Source organism: Eptatretus burgeri, chromosome 10 (genome assembly GCF_056783735.1).
Source record: "Eptatretus burgeri isolate ZD-2024b chromosome 10, Ebu_testis_v1, whole genome shotgun sequence".
NCBI lineage: Eukaryota > Metazoa > Chordata > Myxini > Myxiniformes > Myxinidae > Eptatretus > Eptatretus burgeri.
This window is the reverse complement of record NC_140970.1, coordinates 27,316,702-27,339,456: the sequence shown is the minus strand read 5'-3', so window position 1 is coordinate 27,339,456 and position 22,755 is coordinate 27,316,702. Positions and strand designations below refer to the sequence as shown.

Genomic DNA, 22,755 nt, shown 5'->3' with positions numbered 1-22,755 from the left:
CTCAGGTTTGATTCCGAAGTCCTTTAATAATGGCACTGCGTGTCTTATTGTGAAGAGTTTTTTTTTTTTTTGAAGTGAAGAGTTTATTTAATGCTATGTGAAGAATATGATCAATATGAAGTGGTTTGTTTCATGTGAAGTGAAGAGTTTGTTCAATGCAAAGTGAAGAGTTTGTTCAATGCAAAGTGAAGAGTTTGTTTAATATGAAGTGAAGTTTGTATAATGTGAAATGAAGAGTATGTTTAATATGAAGTGAAGTTTGTATAATGTGAAGTGAAGAGTTTGTTTAATGTGAAATGAAGAGTATGTTTAATATGAAGTGAAATTTGTATAATGTGAAGTGAAGAGTTTGTTTAATGTGAAATGAAGAGTTTGTTTTATGTGAAATGAAGACTTTATTTAATGTGAAGTGAAGAGTTTGTTTAATGTGAAGTGAGAAGTTTGCTTAATGTGAAGTGAGGAGTTTGTTTTATGTGAAATGAAGACTTTATTTAATGTGAAGTGAAGAGTTTGTTTAAAGTAACGTGAGGAGTTTGTTTAATGTGAAGTGAGGAGTTTGTTTAATGTGAAGTGAGGAGTTTGTTTAATGTAATATGAGGAGTTTGTTTACTGTGAAGTGAGGAGTTTGTTTAATGTAATGTGAGGAGTTTGTTTCATGGAAAGTGCAGAGTTTATTTAATGTGAAGTGAGGAGTTTGTTCAATGTGAAGTGAGGAGTTTGTTTAATGTAATATGAGGAGTTTGTTTACTGTGAAGTGAGGAGTTTGTTTAATGTGAAGTGAGGAGTTTGCTTAATGTAATATGAGGATTTTGTTTACTGTGAAGTGAGGAGTTTGTTTAATGTGAAGTGAGGAGTTTGTTTAATGTAATGTGAGGAGTTTGTTTCATGGAATGTGAGGAGTTTGTTTCATGGAAAGTGCAGAGTTTATTTAATGTGAAGTGAGGAATTTGTTCAATATGTAGTGAAGAGTCTTTTTTATGTAAAGTGAAGAGTTTGTTTCATATGAAGTGAGGAGTTTGTTTCATGTGAAATTAAGACTTTGTTTAATGCTAAATGAAGTTTATTTTAATGTAAAGCGAAGAGCTTGTTTAAGGCAAAGTGAAGAGTTTGTTTAATCTGAAATGAAGAGTCTGTTTCATGTAAAGTGAAGAGTTTGTTTCACGTGAAGGGAGGAGTTTGTTGAATGTCAAATGAACAGCTTGTTTCATGTGAAATGAAGAATCTATTGAATGTGATGTGAATAATTTGTTTAATGTGAAGAGTTTGTTTAACGCAAAGTGAAGAGTATTGTTTGTGATGTGAATAATTTGTTTTATGCATATCAGTTGTACACGTTGCTACCTTGCCGATCTTTACTCGGTATAACCAGAAGTTAACCAGCTATGTGGGTTTTATTTTCCCCGACTCTTGGCCAATTCCCCAATGTTCGCATTCTTTCTGTGTTTGGTCTCTTTCTTTGCCATTCCTTCTCTCTCTCTCCTTCTCTGCTTGTCTCGCTTTGCGGTTTGCGGTTACGGGGGAGGGAGAGGAGAGAGAGAAAGGCGGAGAGACAGGGGAAGAGGAAGGGAGAGGAACAGACAGAGCCAGAGCAGAGCGGGGGTTGTTGGTGAGGAGTTCGAACAGTACGGTATCACGGCCGACAAAAGTGTGAGAGAGGGAGACAGAGTGTGTAAGAGAGGGTGTGTGTGTGTGTGTGTGTGTGTGTGTGTGTGTGTGTGTGTGTGTGTGTGAGAGAGAGAGAGAGAGAGAGAGAGAGAGAGAGAGAGAGAGAGAGAGAGAGAGAGAGAGAGAGAGAGAGAGAGAGAGAGAGAGAGAGAGAGAGAGAGAGAGAGAGAGAGAGAGAGAGAGAGAGAGAGAGAGAGAGAGAGAGAGAGAGAGAGAGAGAGAGAGAGAGAGAGAGAGAGAGAGAGAGAGAGAGAGAGAGAGAGAGAGAGAGAGAGAGAGAGAGAGAGAGAGAGAGAGAGAGAGAGAGAGAAAGAGAGAGAGAGAGATAGAAATAGAGAGAGAGAGAGAGAGAGAGAGAGAGAGAGAGAGAGAGAGAGAGAGAGAGAGAGAGAGAGAGAGAGAGAGAGAGAGAGAGAGAGAGATTGCGTGTGTGTTTGTGTGAGGACGGACACGCCATGGGCTCTTAAGGCAGTGAAAGGGCAAGCAGCAACCGGAGAGGAAACAGACAAATCACTTGGGAAGACCTTGAGAAACCTTGGTTCGAGTTTGTGCAAAGAACCAGCCTTGGCGTTTCCTGTAGTGCAGGATCATCCAGGGAATTCCATCGTGGATTTCGGGAAGTCCCAGCGCTTGGTTCGCAAACCTGAAGCGCACGTATAGACGTATATCATCTCGGGCTCTCTGGTCCACCGTGTGCATTTGTAAGACCCTATAACAATCAACCTGTACACGGACCTTCGCGGATCCACAGCCAAGGACTTTCCTTGAGACACCCCGATGGCCGAGGCGCGGGGGCGCGCTCAAGACTGGAACCGCGAAGAGGAAAACATTGATGGTGAGTGCAAGAGATGAGAACGCAAATGTATAAATACACAGCCAAAGAGACGAACTCGCATCTTGCTCTTGATATTCAAACTTTTCCAATAATTTTATTCGTTGTCTCGAAATCTCGTCTTTTCTCGGCTCCGCATGGACATAGCGATGATCAAAGTTCGAATGAATACCAAGTTAATATTTTTGTATCGATATTAAAATAAAAAATAACTTTACATATAATCATGGAGGAACTTTACAAATCACAATGCCTTGGTATTATATCATTGCCTTAATTGTTTGTTCTCCTTATTGGAATGGGTTTGTATTGATAACGTACTCACAGTGCGGTCTTTCGATGTGCTTTGATTGAAAATTATCTTTATTATAACAACGGTAAAAGTTCCTACCGGATCTTCATCATGTGAAGTTTGTTTTTTTTTCAACGGAATTTATATTTAGCAACTTAATGCAACATATTTTACAAATCCTTTACGGTGTGATATTCGCAGGTACATGTTTTTACGAGACGGTATTCCCATTTCTATCAATTAATAAATTGTGCCATAATTGGCGATATTTATATCGATCAGCCGACGGCATATCTTCAAGCTTTCCTTTGGAGTTGTCCTCGCAACAACCAGATGTGTCCTGCGAGAGCCGAGGAAAAGAAGTTTCCTTTAAAAGTTCAGATTGTCTTGTATCATATGCATTATAATTATAAGTTGTATGTACTCGCCCACAGGCACATCAGTTTTGTAAATAAGTTGACAGCTCCCATTCCTTGGGAATGCCCATACTCAGAGCCTTTCATTGCCTCCCGAGTAAGTCAACTCATGACGTTTATTTAATTATTACTACGTTATTCAAGAAATAAATTCTAAAGTTAATTTATGATTCTAATCTTTTTGAGCACAATACAAACCCATATTTTTTTATTCCTACAATCGACATTGGACTTACCAAAGAACAGGTTATACTGTGGACTTATGGATGGACACATTAAGCCATGGACTTACCGTTGAACACGTTAGACCGTAGAATTACCAATAAACACGTGAGACCGTAGACATACCGATTAACACGCGAGACCATAGACTTAACCAATGAACATGTTCGACCATAGACTTACTGATGAATGTATTAGCCTGTGGCCTTACTGATGAACAAGTTCGACCTTGGACTTACCAATGAAAGGTTAGACCATGGGGGTAAGGATGAACACATTAGAGAGGAACGTTACTGATGAACATGTTAGACCATGGACTTCCCAATCTTCTTCTTGCATATGGCAGCCAGGTACCTATCATTCTGTTGGAGTGCGACGATGCCGCTGATGCTGTGCCCCTATACCAGTACACTGGTACTCATTTTGCCGACCTCAGAAGGATGACAGGCTGAGTCAACCTCACCTGGTGTTAATTCAGCGGACAACAGGGCTCAAACTCAGGACCCTAAGATCCTAAGCCAGCCATCCTAACCACTAAGCCAACACCAGGCTTGACTTACCAATGAACAGGTTAGACCGTGGTCCTCCTAATGAACAGGTTAGACTTTGGACTTGCAAAAGAACACACTTAATGGTGGAGTTAAAGTTGAACATCTTAAGATGTGGACTTACTGCAGTTTAAACCTGCTCAGTTGGCATTGTGCCAGTTTGTGATGTCATAATGCAGCACACTAAATTATATATGGTGTCACATGCAAACTGCATGGCACAGCGCACGCGAACTGAGCATCACAGAGTATGAAAATTACATGTCATGGCACATGTGAACTGTGCATCACGGCGCACGTGAACTCCGCATCACAGTGCATACAAACTGCAGATCATGGTGCATGTGAACTGCGCATCATGGCGCACATGAACTGTATGTCACGGTGCATATGAACAGTACATACCAACATATGCGAACTGCATACCTTGATGCACGTGAACTGCCCACAAACATGTGAACTGTAAGTCACAGCAAACGCAAACTGCACGTCACGGCGCACGTGAACTGCGTGTCACAGTGCATGCAAACTGCGCCTCATGGTGTACGCGAACTGCGCATGCGAACTGTCACAATCAACAAAAATTGCATCACCATCAGTGGAAAACTTTTCCCCCCTTGTGCCAATTTGCCACGGTTCTTGTTCCCTTAATGAATGCATCAACTCTGATTTGATTAATTAGAGGAAATTATCACGCGTCAGGTGTGCTCATTAATTAACTTGTTCATTAAATAAAATAACTGAGAACAATAACTGTACTTCAACATCAAACAAAACCTGTACATTTACATAGAACAACTGTACATTTACACTGTACAAATGTACATTAAACTAGAACAACTTATGTTAACATCGAACAATTATACATTTACGAAAAAATCTACACTCATCGAACAGCAAATATACATTAACATAAAACAATAACTAAATGTTAACAGAAAACTGAACATTGACATTGGACAACTGTGGATTAACAAAAACTACACAACAATAACAACAACTGCATATCAATATACAAGGTGCCCCACAGAAAACCAGGAAATTTGGTACAGTTTATTCAAAACAAAACAAAAGCAAACTTAGATGTAGTGTAAAACAAAGATACACTTTATTTTCAAACAAAACAAAAGCAAACTTAGATGTTGTGTAAAACAAAGATACACTTTATTATATGTTAGTTTATTGATATGGTAAAATACGGAAAAATAAATCTGAAAATCTCAAATTTCCTGGTTTTCTGTGGGGCACCGTGGAGAATAACTAAACATTAACTTACAATAATAACCATAGTTTAACAAAAAATAACAACTCCACACTTTTATAGAACAACTGTATATTAACATAGACCAATAACAACTGTAGATTAATAGAGAGCAGCAACTGTTCATTTACATATATAAATAACAACTGAACATTAACATTCAACAACTGTAAATTAATATTAAATAGCCATTGTACATTTACATAGAACAACTGTACATTAACAGAGGACATTAACTTTATATTAACACAATAACTGTATATTTACCGAGAGAAACACTTGAACATTATCATTGGATAACTGAACATTAACATTCACATTGAATAACTGAACATGAACATGAGCATTGAATAATTGAACATTAACATTAATATTGAATAACTGAACATTAACATTAACATCGAGTAATTGAACATTAACATAAACAGAGAACAACTTGGCATTATCGTTAATATAGAACAACTTTAAACTTTATTTATTCTGCATGAAAGGATCTAAAAGCTCTCAGAAAGAAAATATTAATCAAGGAGATTATTACTTAAGGAGAATTATTATTAAACGAGATTTGTTATTTAATTAGATTGTTATTTAAAGGGGATTGTGGTTAAGTAGAATTGTTATTTAAGAATAATTGTATTTAAGAATTGTCCTTTAAGGAGATTTTCATTTATAGACAATTATCATTGAAGGAGATTTTTATTTAAGGAGAATTTATATTGGGTGTCCAATGTCTATAAAGTCCGTGTGCAACTTTGAACATTTATAAATTTTGATGTGCACATGATAAAAACAAACTGTAAATGGCATATGAAAACATAATTCATACAGTTTTCTAAATGTTAATGTTATCATTGTTGTTGTTACTGCTGTTGTTAAATCCACAATTTCCCTGGGTTTCTTGACAAGTTGACATTTTCTGATGACAAGGCAACTTCTACATCAGTGGTAAAGTCAAACAGCAAAATTACCGCATTTGATTCCCGAACTACAATGATTAAATCTTTCACACATCACCGTGTACTCACCAGCAAAACAAGGCTCCCTACCACGATGCTCGAATGTGTGATGGTGCTTGAATTATGTCTTCCCAAACAAGTGGATCGGTAAACGTAGACCAATCGCTTGGCCACCTCATTCACCCAACCTGTCCCCAATGATAACATTTTATGGGGCTATGTAAAACTATTGTTTACTCATCAAAACCATATTATTTGGATGAATTTAGGACTACAATCACAAATGCAATCGATGAAAATACTCAGCAGCAAGTGGAGAATGTTTTGAACAAGTTGGAAAATCATTGAACAAGTTGAAAAATCAGATTGAACGATGTAAGATGGCGGTTACGTTAAAAACTTTAAAAATGAACTATGTTGAGTAAAACTTTTATAAATTATGCTTTCATGCTCCAATTATAGTTTGTTTCTGTCATGTGAACATCAAATTGTTATACTAAGTTCAAAGTTGCACAAGGACCTTATGGGCACCCTGTATTTAAGGTGAATTGATATTTAAGATGTTTTTATTTAAGGAGAATTATTTATGCAGATTTTTATTAAAGGAGAAGTATTATTTAAGGAGATTTTTTTTCTCTCTTGGTAAATTTGTTATTTATGGAGATCGTTCTTCAGAAGAATTGTTATTCAATGATAATTCTTATTTAAGGAGATTTTTTTATTATTTCGAGAGAATTGTTATTTTAGGAAATGTTTTTTTCTGTGACTCATTATTTCCTCACTTATTGACTGAAAAAGGTGAAAGTGTTGGTGTTTCTTGCAATGTGGTTTCTCGTTCTGAGAACTTTTTGATCTCCTGTCACGAGTTCATATTTCATCACATCGTTGAATTTTATCTTAATTTGGCTCATTTAAAATACACATTTTATAAACAAAATCCATCAACAAGTAAAGTATGTAACAAAAGTCTGTATTGCAGCTTGGGTAGAGTGACGATACTCCACATTATGGTGTGGTTATAGTCTGATAAAGGAGTAATTTTGCCCGGTTAAGTGGCAGTTACAGCTCGGTAAAGGAGTGGCTTTGATTCGATAGAGGAGTGGTTCGGGCCTGATAAGAATGGTTACAGCTCAGTTGAGGAGTTGTTCTGGCCCAGATAAAAAGCAGTTATGGCTTGGTTAAGGAGAGGTTACAGCCCGATTAAGCAGCAGTGATGACCAACTGCACGAGTGCTGCAAATACGTACTGCCCATTGCACTTCACCAAAAAAAAAAAAGACTTTACAGCTTGACGTTCATCCACATAGAAAACTACGCATACAGTGATGGGCTGTGTTTTGATCACCACATGGCCTTGGTGTCAGAGGTTAAACATCGTTACTGTGCAGAAATGCGTTTACCCTGTAAAAAAACTCAGTTACCGTGTAGAAACTGCTTTACCGTGTAGAAACTTGGTTATGGGGTTAGCTGCAGAATGTTCATAACGCATGCCATTCACACTCAAAATGCTCCAGCTTTTCTGCATTGAATTTAGGGAAACACTTAGATTCTAAGTACGCATTGCGATAAAAGCTATGAACCATGGAACAAACTGTAGGTTCAGGGCCCAATCATCGAACAAACAACACCAATTACAGACTCACAGACTGATCATTGTACAAATTAAACCAACATCAGGATCACAATCAAATCATCAAACAAAGTATACTAACTATATCGGTTCACAGCCCAACCATCATACTGAAACACACAACCTTTGGCGAAAAAATACTCCAAGATATCATGAAATGTACCCACTATATACAGGCTAACATCCCAACTATCATAGAAAATATACCAAATATACAAGTGCAGAGTCAAACAATGTAATAATTTGTACTGACTTCAGGCTCACAACATGACCTAAAGGTACTTCCCCCCAAACTTACATATATATGTATGTATATATATATATATATATATATACATATATACATACATACATACATACATACATACACACACACATATATATAATATATACACACACACACACACACACACACACACACACACACACACACACACACACACACACACACACACACACACACACACACACACACACACACACACACACACACACACACACACGATAATTGAAGTCCTGGCATTGTTTCGTTCGAAAATAAAGCTCATTTTAGATTAACATAAACCAAGAGATTGTGAAGTAATCTGGATGTTGTGTAAATATTGTGAAGGCATGTGTTCTTGGAAACGTGAGGATGTGCAGTGTGATTGATGTCAGTTACTGAATGATACTTTACCGACCTTCCGTTAACAAAATGTTGCTGAGCCGCTGCAGATACAATCACACCATGGTGGGAACTATATATATATATATATATATATATATATATATATATATATATATATATATATATATATATATATATATATATATATATATATATATATATATATATATATATATATATATATATATATATATATATATGACAGAGATTGTAAATGCCAAATGCTCTGTTCGCTAAATATACCCAAAAGGAAAAAGTGGCCATTTGGACCATCTTGGCCATCAATTTCCACCGCACCAGGATCTCTAAAATGAACGCATGAACCCCGTGTTTACTTCACTGCAGTATAAATAATCACACAGATCCATGTCATATAAGGGTTAGGGTTAGACCATCTGATCTATGTGAATCGACAAAAGCTCGATCATGGTCGACAATGAAACAAATGCAAGGCAATGGTAACCCTCTCTCTCAATGTCCAATCATCAGGATTATTGTTACCTCTGCCAGCGAAGGTGGACGGAGATTATGATTTCACCCCTGTTTTGTCTGTCTGTTTGTTTGTCTGTGACCTGGATATCTCAAAAAATTAATGGATTCAGACGAAATTTGGTCTAGAGGTTGGGTGTGTGACAAGGACAAATTGATTCAACTTTGATGAAGATCCGGATCTGGATACGAGAACATTTTCATTTTGTAAAGTGATTTTTCACCATTGAGAGATGGGGCCAAAAACGATATGTAAAATGATATTTCAAAAAGTTGCGGACGGATTTTGACAAAACTCGGTGGATGCGTTGGGTAGATGATAAGAAGAAGCCGATTAGATTTTGGTTAAGATCCGGATGCAGATTTGACATCTCAGTAGGATACAAATGTAAACTGTTCAGCCCAGTATGTGCTCTACCGAGTGTTGTTCTAGTTATAATTAGGATCACTCTTCGCTTCGAATGAAGGTCATGGCGTGGCTGAACAATTTCTTAGCAGAGTGCGGGGGGTGATCAGTAAGTCAATGACCTAAAAAGGATGTAGTAAACAGAATAAAGGTGATTGTTTCATTTACAGATAGATATCAAGGCTCATGAAAGATCAGAATGACATGTGGAAATGGGTGAACCGACAAAATGGGCCAAAGGGAAAACACGGAAATGAAAACAGAGGAATGGACCAAAACACAAGGAGAGGAATTATAGAAGGATGAAAACAGGGCCTGAGAGGGTTGAGGTAGTGAAGCTCAGCAGTGGAAATGAGAGAGACCAGAAGATGGCAGGAGGCAAAGAGGATTTGAAATCCTGTAGTGAAGAGCTCAAAACAACACACTCAGGAAAACAGTTCCACACAGATGAGTAGAGAGGGGAATGAGGTTATGAAAGAATGGAGGTGAGCATTGAGTTTTGACTTGGTGAGGGGACCAAGTGAAAGGTTTCTCACAGAATGCATATGACCTGGAGGGGCAGAGGCTTGGCAGAGAAGTGAGAGGGCAGGGAAAACAAGACTTTATGAAAGATAGTAAAAAATATTGCAAGGCCACCAACTTGCCAATGGTAAGCAAGAAAAAGACCCTTCAAATAAGCATCCTGACGTGAGATTCCAATCACTCGGAAGGCCTTAGTAGTGGGGTAAGATGGTAAGAATAATCAGTCCATGTGGGTGGGGATGAGGTGGTTACTGTGTTCCAAGATATTATAAATGGATTAAAGCATTGTACCCATTTTCAAGATAAGGAAGGGAGGGATTTGGGGTTGGTGTAGTATACCATCTTGGAGAGCATGATCTGCGCATACAAATTATTGGCTTTAGTCAAGATCTTGCAGGCATCTTCTGCCCAATCAAGTTATAGCATGTCAATCATGGTCCACATTGAAAAGTGTTTATCCCCTCCATGAGCTCAGATGTCGATATAAAAATAATGGTATTTAAAACATAATATTAGGTCACAATTTTTGCCAATGGTTTTCTTTTTGATATGGACATGAAGATGCTTCTTTGTTATATAAAGGATGGACTGTAAAAAGGGAGAAAAAAAATTAATCATCACCAGTGATAGATTATAAAATAATTTTTGAATGTGAAATATTTGTGCAATCCTCGTTTCAATACTTAAACCAAGTGCTCAATATGACTTCCCCTATACATTTTCTTATAAGAAGCAACAGGTTACGCATCACTCACTGAAAGGTGTCTTGCATAAGTCCTGAGATTATCAGAATCACTGCATCTTTCACATCAGTAACAGTGGTTGGTTTCAACTGAACTGCTCTTCTCACTAGTCCCCATAAAAAATAATCTACCGGTGAAAAGTCAGGAGTCTGGGAGCCATGGGAATTTGGTTCTGTGACTGATAAGGCGATTAGGAAATTTTACCCTCGGCTAAGCAAGACATTCATTAGAGTTGTCGAATGTGGCTCCATATTGTTGTTGAAACCACAAGTTTTCATTTTTTTTCTCACCCTGTTCTGGAGGTAAGTCTTCTGCACATGAAGATAACATTCTGATGTCACAGTTACTGTCGTTTCAGTATTCGGGTCTTCAATAAAATACGGACCGTAGATTCGTGACAAACTCAATTCACATCAGACGGTGATTTTCGGAGAGTGAAGTGATGGTTCTTTATGCTTTCCAATCTCCAAAGTCTGCAATTCTGAATATTCATCATCCCATCTTATATATTATTTCTGAGTTTGTGGTTTCGTGTCGCGCTATCTTCAACTTTGTTCTGCGCTCGAGTAACGTGATATTCGGCTTACATTATCTCAAAGACCATATGAGGTACATGGTACAAAAAAAGTAAATAAAATGGTTCTGAAACAGTGAAATCATATTCCACTTACTGCATTAAAGTAAAATTACTACTGATACTCTGCATCAGTTCTTTTCTCAAACACACCCACCCCAACATGTCGCGCAGAGCGCGAGTTATACTAGTTCATGTAAATATGGCACTCATAAGAGAAAAATGATGTCATCTATATTGAGGTCTTCACTTTCTAATGCTTCAGGAAAAGCGGTTTGAAAATTCATACAGTCTACTGTGATCATTTTCTTTAAGTGCCTGGAAAAGATGAATTTTGTGTAGAAAAAGCCCAATGTGTTCCTTCTATATCTGTTGCACTGATGTGTAACCGATTCCTGTTTCGGCTGAGAGTCGTCTTGTTGATTTGTGTGGCTCCTCTCCATGTGTTGCCGTACAGCTTCAATAGTCTATAAGACACAAACACTAACACGCCGTCCTAAACATCCCTTATTTGCAATTTGTAATGAGCCAGAATCTTTCTTCTTTTGCATTAATGCATTTATTGTTTTGTGAGCAGGTACACGAGATGCTGGGACCCTTCTCTGCCCTCTCCTCAGTGACTTTGCTTCAATGTACAGTGGGGTGCAAAAGTATGAGTCCACTTAAGTTAATGCCAAGCTTTCTCCAATCACGATTTCAAATACAAATTTGTCATAATATTGAAGACATGTATCCATATTCCTTATTTTATGATAGTTATTATTGACTGACAATTTGTCTTACTAGAATAAATGAAGAATGAATACATTTAAGAGAAAGATAAAATTTATGTGAGCAGTCTGACTATGCTCGAGTGCATTACAACACTGTTGGGAAAAGATCGATTGCAACATCATCCATAAACTAATTAAATCAATCCCAAATGTAGTTGAGGACGTTTTCAAAGCAAAAGGGGCTCTCACTGATTATACATCAAGACATGTTTGATTTTTTCCTATTATTTAGAAGTGTTGTTAAGAGTTCATGGAAATCCCTTGAAAGTGCTTTTGGTTTCATATTACAATGATTTATTTTGTTGTCACGTCTCAATTAATACATTTCCTACTGGACTCGTACTTTGCACCCCATTGTACATGTCATGAATAAAGGTGTGCTGCTCCATGTTAAATTTCCTCCATTATATTTAAGACCTGTAAAAAAAAAAAAAAAGACAAAAAAAAAAAACTTGGTGTTACAGGCAATCTTAAGGAAGTTTTTAATTTATTCACAACCATCGGCTGACCCCACGTGAGCGTGAGAATAAATAGCTGGAGAGATAGATGATGGTTCACAACTATATTAACAAGAAAATCTCAGCATGATCAAATGTTGCCCTTTTTGTGTCCACCCTGCACATCATATACATATTATCCTTGAATCCTATCCAGGTTCCTCCTGATGACTCCATCTCTTTACCTATTCAGGTTTCTTCTTGGTCTTCCTTTTCATTATGTTTGTACCATATCCTGATGCTGTGTGAACTATGCTTCCCTGCTGACGGACCTCTGGTAGCATGTATATGTTGCTGCGTTTGAGCCTGGGGAGTAACTGCTGAAATCTATCTGTCCGGGTTCTTCCCGACATCTTTGTTCTTTATTCCTTTCACACATCTTTCTAATTTATGTATATATATTTTAATTATTGTTTTTTTTTTTTACAATTCTCTTTTTCATTCTAATTCTTGCTTTTTCTTCTCTTTCATCTCTCTTACTCTCTACTCCTCTCTTTCATTATTTATCTCTTTAAGGAGAAGTGAATTATTGCAGAAGATTTTTCTGTAACGCTCACTTGGCTGCGCCTGGATGAATTTGAGGGTTGTGGAGTAGCGGCTGAAACCTGAATCCTATCTCGGCTCCTCCTGATGACCATCTTTGTTCTTTACTCCTTCGGGTTCCTTCATGCTCTTCCATTTCAATAAGTATACATATATACAGTATATGGTATTTTCGATAACACAAAATAATTGTCCTTACAATGTCGTTGATAGAATAAAAATAAAATTACCTGTACTTAAAACACAGCATTTTGCTATAATTAAAATGTTAAAGGATTAATAACTGTTGGTAAAACGCAAAGGATTCACATTCCGAATCTTAATTTAAGCATTCCAATAAGGCTTTTACAAACCAAGCGATGGTGTAAAGTGACACAAACAGATGGTGTAAGGATTAGAATGTGTAAGATTAGATTAGATTAGATGCAAGATTAGATTAGAATAGAATCCAGTTGCTATAATGTGCTCACTTCTCGAATACCTATTCCCTTTGCGTTTGAATCCAGGGTGAAAATTTGACTCAAAATCGTCCTGTTGCATCGCGGAGAATGCTTTGTTTTCCTTTCGAAAAACACATTATGTTGGCCGTACCATTTGCAATCTTGAGAACGAGAAAGATCCAATGGAATGTAATGAGCAGGGGTTAGTCCAGTGCCTTGGTGATCGTGGGCTCTCCTTAAACTTTTACGGTGAGGCCAATATAAAGCAGAACAGTGTTACACACAATAGTGATGTCACAACACATCTTTCATGTTGACTGTGTGCAAGGATGTGTGCTCAATGCCTGGTGTTGGCTTCATGGAAAGGGTGGTGGGCTTGGGATCCCAGGATCGTGAGTTCAAATGCCCCTCGGCTGTTGAATTAATATCAGGTGGGGTTGACTCTGCTTGTCATCCTTCCGAGGTCGATAAAATGAGTGTCAGCTTGCTGGTATCCTGTGTCGGAGTGGCGACCCATCCAGGATCGTGCCCAAGAGCCAAGGAGACTGCTTAAGCAGCACCAATGCTCTGCACAGAGTATGGTCCCAATGGATGGATCGATGGATGTGTGCTTGGAAAGGAAATTCATTCATGTCAGCACATATCCCATTGGATAAGTATAATGAAAATAGGGACTATACAATGCAAGTGGCAACATTGTGACCTGTAACACAGAAGTAACTTGGGGTGGTAATATATGCGAGTGTGCAGGGGGGGGGGGGGTAGGTTAGCAGATGGCACAGTGCCAGGCAACTATCGGTAAGGCTAATCGGGTTTTCGGTTGTATAGGTAGAGGGATAAATTACAAATCAAAAGAGTGTGTTTACACTGTGCAGGAATTTAGTGAGTTCTGATCTCGAATATTGTGTTCGGTTTTGGTCATCACATCTCGATTGATTCGGGGCCAAGATTGACAAAGCTACGAGGAGCGGCTGAAGGAGACAGGATTTTATACATGAGAAAGGATGGGATTACGAGGGGTCTGATGGAGATGTTTAAGATAATGAAGATATAATCAAAATAAGTACAGAATAGTTTTTCAGCAGAATGGACAGTGATAGGACCAGAGCCCATAGCTTGAGGGTAAATAATAGGAGTATTAGAATGGTACAAAGGCAGGGCTCTTTCACTCAAATCGTAGTTAATGCATGAAATGGTCTCCCTAGAAAGGTAGTGGCAGCATAAACAGTAGATAAGTTTTAATTGGATTTGGTTAGGTACCTGGAAGCATTAGGCACAGAGAGATAACTGCACATAAGCAAAACTGAAAGGTAGCTCAGATATGGATGGATGGATCGTATAGCTGTGTCATGACTGTGATGTATGTGCAACCCGGGAGGGTCTCATCAAAAGGTGAATGGACAGTCTTTGGTTGTTTGTTTCTCACACTGAAATCTATAATATGGAGGAACTGGCCAATGAGAGTGCATTTGCTGACGAGGCCCTGCGGTCGCCATATTGGGACTCACTACCGACCAAAAGTTCCATAATAAACAATGTGGAAAAAAAACAATCAAAGATTAGCAGGTTTTTAGAATAAATGGAGACTTTTTTTTTTTTTTTTTTTTTTTTTACAGAGCTTTTCATGTTGTGATGAGTATCAAGATGGTGGCTGGTGACTTTAGTTTTTTCAACATACCAGTGATATATATATATATATATATATATATATATATATATATATATATATATATATATATATATATATATATATATATATATATATATATATTTATACATTTCTTTATTTAGATAAGTGGTTTCTCACCATACATTTTTCTTCACTCCCTGCCCCCAAAAACAACACCAAAAAAAAATGAGGACAATAACAGTTATTAAATAATACTATTTTATTGTCATTGTGTATATATATATATATATATATATATATATATATATATATATATATATATATATATATATATATATATATATATATATATATATATATATATATATATATATATATATATATATATATACACACAGTATATAAAACGTCCTTGTGACGTCTGTGCCCATCCCCGTGCTACCATCCCCACATTCCTCCCCCAGTGAATTTCTGTTGATAAATTGTTAGATTGAATCAATGCGGTGTCGATGTAGCACAGGCTTGATGAGCCAGATGGCCTCTTCCTGCATCCGAGTTTCTTGTGTATCCATGTGTGATGAGCAACATCACAATCACAAACCAACCTTTGAAACAGACCATGACGTCATTCACCAAATATACTGAAATAGTCACATGTTGTGTGAAGGGGAGAGAAGTGTCAGCTTGTAACGCAGGAGGAGGAAATATAAATGATGCACGTGATGCTTGTAACAACGTGGATGAACCAGAGAGCACGTGTCATTAGATGTGATTGTGATACCTTTTACGAGTTATGTCATGTAACCAATGGGACATTTACCTGACACCACATTGGTTCCTTTCCCGTTCTGCCAAAGCTGCCCATGAGTTCCCTCCTGGGTTGGTTTACAGGCATGAAACCGATGAGCATGCCGTGAGCTGTGCTGTATCGACATCCAGAGCCCAGCTTTCGTCATAGTGTGTCGTGGCACGACTTGCACGGGGAAACGAAGCCTGCTAGGGGCATCATTGGTCAACCAAGCAGACCGAACTCATTGCAGTTAAAGACAAGCATGGGATCTACGGAGAACGGGAAGACAACTAATTTTCTTCATTACTCCTACTTGTACCTTTAGATCCTTCAACATACCCTGGCAATCAGCTCCGTGCACCTGCATCGCCGCTAGCGTCTCCACCTCAACCCCAGCCCATTGTATTCACTTTCTCAGTATGTGGACCCCGAGAGCCAGAGGAGCTTAATGGAGGAAGTTCCACTGTCAGTAATGGAAACCCAGCTGGAAGTGCTCCTGTGAATCCTGGTGGAACGAGTGGAGGTCCTGTGGGACTTGCCAAGGGAGCACAAGTGGCAGGAGTAGCAACCCGGCTGGAGATGAAACCCCTTTGGGAGGAGTTCCACCAACTAGGCACCGAGATGATTGTCACAAAGGCTGGAAGGTGGGACACGTGGACATAGATCATATATGGTGTTAAAAGAATGGTATGTGATTTTTTTAATAGATTAATATGGAAACATCTATTTCCACTCCATGACATTCAGTCCTTTTTGGATGTGGATCAGCATGAGAATGGGTCAAACTGTCGTAATAGCATTAGGGTTAACATACATTTGCTGCAAGATGGACATAGATAGGGCAAGTAAGAGGGAAGGCTCATGCAGTCGTGAGTCTGAAAGAGGATAAATTGCAGAAAAGGATAAAGTGCAGCACAATAATTAAGATTGAAAAGCTACATTTTTGGCATATCCACAGATTTTTAGACTGCACAGGAACACGGACAAACCACGGTTCTTCTCCACCCTCCTCCTTTTTGACAGACGGATGTTCCCCACATTCCAAGTGCGCTTATTTGGGATGCAGCCTGCCGAGGAATATGTCTTACTTATGGATTTTGTTCCGGTGGATGACAAACGATACAGGTTTGTGCGTTTGTCAATTTGCTTCTGAAGCATCATTTATTCATAGCTGTGTAAGATGAGTTACAGTGCAATATATACAAATGGTGTGTTCCACAGTGGGTTTCCAAAACTCATCATGGACTTCGCTGTATAGTGGTCTCCATAGGCCATTATGACAAGCCACTACCTTAAGAAGGCAGTAGGCAATGCCACGAGACGAGTACCGAATAGCATAACGCAGATATTTTAAGTGGGGCGTTCCACACAAGCTGCTTCAGACATCTTGCTGTACAAGTTGGACAAGAATCAATAGAAGACAAGCTTAAAATGGAAGGGGAATTTCAAGGGAGAAACATCTCATCTGTATATACCAAAAGCAAAGACCTCCAATAAGGAGTAAGTGTACAGTCAGACAATCGTACTGCATAAACTAGAGGGTAATCGAAAAGTCCCTGTACACCTGGAAATATTAATTGGTGTTTTTCTATTTTTCCTGCAGGTCCCTCCCCAAGTCAAATCTCAACGCTCACCTCCATTCTTTCATAGCCTCATTCCCCTCTCTACTCGTCTGTGTGGAACTGTCTTTCTGAGTCCGTTGTCTTGAGCTCTTCACTGCAGGATTTCAAATCCTCTTTGCCTCCTGCCATCTTATGGTCTGTCTCATTTCCACAACTGAGCTTCACTACCTATACCCTCTCAGGCCCTGTTTTCATCCTTCTACATACAAATCCTCTCTTTGTGTTTTGGTCCATTCCTCTATTTTCATCACTCTGTTTTGCCTTTGACCCATTTTGTCTGTTCATCCATTGCCACATGTCATTCAGATCTTTCATGAGCCTTGATACCTTCCTGTAAATAAAACCAATTATCACCTTTATTTTGTTTTATTACATCCTTTTTAGGTTGAAAATGAAAATAGCTGACTCTCGAAGTAAGGGCATTCTTAGTGAAATTTGTTATTATTTGTGGGGACATTAAAAGACGAAGTGTACAAAAATAATCCCCACACGCTCGAATAACTCAGGGAAGCCATCATCAATGTCATCTTCAATATCTCACAACTTGAACTGGCCCACGTTTTTACGAACGAAATAAAACGAGTGGATACATATCTGCGAGTTTGTGGAGACCATTTCCAACATTTACTGTAAGCAAAAGCTAAATAAACTACAGGGTGTTCCAAAAAGACCTGGACAAATTCAGCTTTTAATATATTTGGAACCACAAATTATACAACAATACCCTTTGTTTTGTATGATAGAGAAACCATAACGTTTTCTTTGTTTGCAGGTCTGGTGGTTTAATTTAAAAGAAAATGGCAACTCCACAGGAGAAAGCTCAGGGCATCGAATGGTTCATCAAGACGAGATCCGACACGCAAGTTCAGCGTAATTTCCGTACAAGGTATGGAAGGAATCTGCCATCGCGGACTGGTATCAGAGAGTGTTACAAGAGGATTAAGGAGACTGGAAGTTGTCAGAAACAGAAAAGTACTGGTTGACCAAGCACAAGTGCAGCAGACGTTGAACGAGTGCGTGAATCATTTCAAGAAAGTCCCAGAAAATCAATTTGATGCACATTCAGAGAAATGGGACGACCAACCACCACTGTACACAGGACTTTGTATAAAAGACTGAAAAACTTTATGCCTATAAGGTGCAGATCCTGCAGGTACTCAAACCAAATGATGGACCAAAACGCAAGGTGTTTGCCTTGGAAATGCTCAGGTGCATAGAGAATGACAAAGATTACCTGAAAAAGGTCATGTTCACAGACGAAGCTTGCTTTCATGTGGAAGGTCAACTGGCACAATGTGAGGATCTGGAGCTCTGAAAACCCCCATGTGGTCATTCAACACATACTGTACATGATAGTCCAAAGGTCAATGTGGAGTGTGGCCTTCTCCATGACCGTTTGGTGGGTCCGTTTTTCTTTGCGGAGGATACAGTGACCTCAAAAATTTACATTAAGATGTTGGAAGGATTCCCCTTCCTACAGATTGAAGACCTGCAACCTAATATCATTATTCAACAGGATGGCACCCCCCCCTCATTGGGCCTTAGTTGTTCGAGCCATCCTGAATTCAAAATTTCCAGGTCGTTGGATTTTCCAAGACGGACCAACAGCCTGGCCCCCATGATCATCAGACATAACCCCTCTTGATTTTTTTTCTGTGCGTGTTTGTCAAAGATGTTGTCTACAACACCAAGGTGGCAAACCTGCAGGATCTTCATTCTCAGATCACAGCTGCATGTGCACTGGTGGACGCAAACATGCCGAGCCGAACATAGCAAGAATTTGTGTACCGCCTTGATGTCCTGCGCGTAACAAACGAAGCTCACATTTAAGTGTATTGATGGTGTGCACAAAACTTTGAGAAAAGTTGTCCAGGTCTTTTTGGAACACCATGTATGGTTCAGGTGCACAGGAACTTTTCGATCACCATGCAGAACAGGACGAGCAAACACCCGTATTCTGTACACGGATTTGTGAGAAGAAACCAAACGGAAGTTTCTAAACTATTTATGCTTTCTTTTGACAACAAGTAAAGCTCGACTAAGACGCGAGTTATTTATGGCAGACTTAAGAAGGTATCGAGTTTGATGCAGGGTATGGTACATGTAATCTCCATTGGTACGTAAAGCTTAGTTTAGCACATAAAAGAAAAATAACACAACTATCAGACTCTTCTAATTTTAAATAAATATTTTGTCTCATCGTGCTCTTATTCCACTTCAGGGGTCCCTCATCAAAATAGTCTGATGCATATTATTGTGGGTATGTGTGGCCATGATATGTTATCTTGAGTCCTTTCAATGGACCATTTTAAAATAAAAAACCTTCTGAATGTCCTACTGTGACCTGTGGTTTAAAAGAAAAGCCTGTCTCTTGGATAAACTTCATCAGCAGTTTCAGTTCAAGGAATGTCATTTAAATGACACGGACGCTGGCTGGCCTGATCGAGCCAACTATTAGAAATCCTCCAATAATGAAGCAGTGTCGGTTTCTTGTCATAGCTTCCCTGGCTTTCAATTGGAGGAAAATGCTCAGCCTCATTAGCCAGCTGAGTAAGCTGGAAATAGTGAAAATGATCCGGCCCTCTCTATTTTCCATCTCCGATTCTGCTTGGCATGGCTTGGCAACACACCATAATTATCCCTTTTGAAAGATTGACGTACCTTGAAATTAATTAATGAGTAAATCTCAGATGAGACACTTTGTCAGAGCAATGGGGCGGCGGGGGCGTGCTGATGATACTGAAAGGCTGAAACATATTTAGGTCCACGTTTGGGTCACTCCTCTCCCTCTCACGTGCGGTGCTGATGTGGCATGGGCTTCTAAAGCCTTATTTACACTGAAGATATCCATCAGTGGGCGGACACAGTGTATGCTGCTCGCCCATTGGGTGGCACACGCAAGTTGGTGCATAGTTTGATTTGAAACAACATTCCTGGTTGCAAATGAACCCTTGGGCTGTTTCTGTTGACATCAGTATTGTGTTTGTGTGTCAGGCAAAACATTGTTGTTGAAATTTGCAATGAAATGGCCATAATGTGATGCTGAGTTGAGTCACAACAGCTGAAGGGTTATGATGAATACATAATGTGTGTGGTGGCATGTGTCTGTTGTATCCAACCAAAGAAATGATTAGATGTACCCTGCTAATCTAGTGATAAACATTTTACCTGCTTTCTTGCAAGCTCCCTCAGTCCAATCAACCCCAGGCCTCAGCATTTGTCTGCTTTTACTCCAGAGAGGTACACAGCCTTTTATTATGCCAATCTTGAGCAAAAATGCTAATTCCATCATTGATTGTCTGTTCTGTTCTCATATTTGTGATCTGGTGTTGTATTAATGTGGATGAATAAATGTGTGTTCTTTTGAGTTTTTGTGTTTCTAGGGCATGAGTATGGTTGTTTTTCTATCTGGGTTAAATGTTGTGACGTGTGGGTTTTATGATTTTTGGGGGTTCTGTTGCATGTTGTGCAGCATGTTAGATGTCGTGTTGTTTTGGTTTTTTTTTGCTAATTTTGTCTAGTTTGCACCATCCAGTTTTTGCCATTTGAATCAAGGGGTGGGTACATTGTATAAGTGTGTCCAGGTTCTCCCAAGTTGAACCACCCTCACAAGGATGACAGGCTGAGTCAACCGCACATGGTGTTAATTAAAGGAGGAACAAGGGCTCAAACTCAGGACCCTAAGATCCCAAGCTTGCCACCCTAACCGTTAAGCCAACACCAGGCTTCATGGACAGTGCATAGAGGCTTGGATGCTACACCAATCCTTGCACTGCGTACTCTCTTGCCAATCTTTTCTGAATGTCTTGGGTAGTACGGCAGCACACAGTGTCCAAGTGTGTCTCACTCTTCCGTTATGTCATTTTTGGTTATTGTAAGCTGGAGAGTATCCATTTCCTGTACCCACTATTATGCAGAACTCCTTGTAATCTTATTTATTTAATTGCATCATCTTTGGAAAATGACACAGGCCATGCCCGAACTGCCAAGGTCCATGCTACACTGCATTTGTGGGTGAAAGGGTTGCAAGAGTTAAAATCCAGCAATATGTTGGTGTGGGTTGGTTTTCTATATACTGACTTCTTGAGGTAGTCATTGGGTTTTCAGTAGAGTTCCACATTCAAAAACACCAATTTACTTTTTCAATCTCTTTTATAAAATTCATGCTGGGAAAGACTTGACTAAGTTGCCCAAGAATGTATTCTATCACTCCCTATGCATAATGGTGAAAGTATCATCCACATACTTATTCCAGTACCATCGGAGCCAGTCCTCATTAGACTCGAATATCTTTTGCTTGAGGTTCTCCATTATAAAGTTGGTCACAACCGCAGACACCGATAAACCCATAGCTGTGCCAAATATTTTTTGTGGTTTACACTGTTGTAAGTGATGGTCATGCTATGAAGACATGTCCAGCAGGTCAGCGAAATCCTCTGGTGTTAATTGGATGTTCTGGCAGGCCATTTTCCACTCACGAGAATATTGCAACTGATCAAATGCGACTCTGGAAAGCCTGACAAAATAATGAAGATGATTTGATCGAGGGATTAGTGCATAAGGGCAGGGCATTAACAGTAAAGGACAAAGAAACATACCGTGATAAAATCATCATGGACAGTAAAATGCATCAAAAACTGCCTGACAATCCAACACCGAAACAGCAACAGGCCTTAAACACAAAATTAGTCATGCTAAAATGGGCAGGCAGGCTGGACAACCAGGATTACAATTGGCTCCACAGCAAAAAAAGGTTCAGCACTGAGACGACATGGTCTTCCTAAGATCCACAAACAGAATTGCCCCACCCGAGACCCATAATGTCTTTTGTCAATGCATATCGACTGTCTGGCTTCTTAGCATGCGTCATCAGCAGGGTAGTATGCAAGACTGACAAAACAGTCAAGAATAGTGGTATATTTGTCGAAAAGATAAGAAAGGTGAGAATTCAAGGGGATGAGACTATGGTATCTTTTGATGTGGTCTCGCTCTTCGCCAATGTCCCAGTTGATCTGGCAGTGAGTGTCATAGTTATATGGCAGTAGTTGATCTGGCAGTGATCCATCAAAACAGGCACTTGAGATGGGAGGATACTGCTGGCTTGGTGAAGACGTGTCTAAATAGCACAACCTTCACTTACAAGGGTATCAACAAGTATTTGGCACAGCCACGGGTTCACTGGTGTCTGCGGTTGTGATTAACCTTGGGATGGAGGAACTTAAGTGAAAGATATTTGAG

At 39.1% G+C, this 22,755-nt stretch overlaps 1 protein-coding gene and 2 long non-coding RNA genes across 6 annotated transcripts in view; 1 reads left to right on the top strand and 2 right to left on the bottom strand.

Moving 5' to 3' along the window:
• The window catches only part of LOC147018150 (uncharacterized), a 116,848-nt gene extending 110,335 nt beyond the window's left edge, over window positions 1-6,513 (bottom strand). Inside the window, exon 1 of the long non-coding RNA XR_015062295.1 lies at window positions 6,262-6,513. This is a non-coding gene — a long non-coding RNA (uncharacterized LOC147018150). The remainder of the gene's footprint in view (window positions 1-6,261) is intronic.
• Window positions 1-22,755, top strand: part of LOC147018149 (T-box transcription factor TBX10-like) — a 60,643-nt gene that overhangs the window by 21,429 nt on the left and 16,459 nt on the right. For 2 of the 4 annotated variants that reach the window (XM_085897547.1, XM_085897550.1), the window contains 2 exons: window positions 16,221-16,539; window positions 16,919-17,020. In XM_085897547.1, the coding sequence (XP_085753673.1) occupies window positions 16,221-16,539; window positions 16,919-17,020 (421 nt within the window). Of the gene's footprint in view, window positions 1-1,991; window positions 2,501-13,570; window positions 13,725-16,220; window positions 16,540-16,918; window positions 17,021-22,755 lie in introns of those variants that run through there. The other 2 variants (XM_085897549.1, XM_085897548.1) reach the window with 2 other exon arrangements.
• Window positions 16,394-22,755, bottom strand: part of LOC147018148 (uncharacterized) — a 28,027-nt gene continuing 21,665 nt past the window's right edge. The window contains exon 3 of the long non-coding RNA XR_015062294.1: window positions 16,394-16,532. This is a non-coding gene — a long non-coding RNA (uncharacterized LOC147018148). The remainder of the gene's footprint in view (window positions 16,533-22,755) is intronic.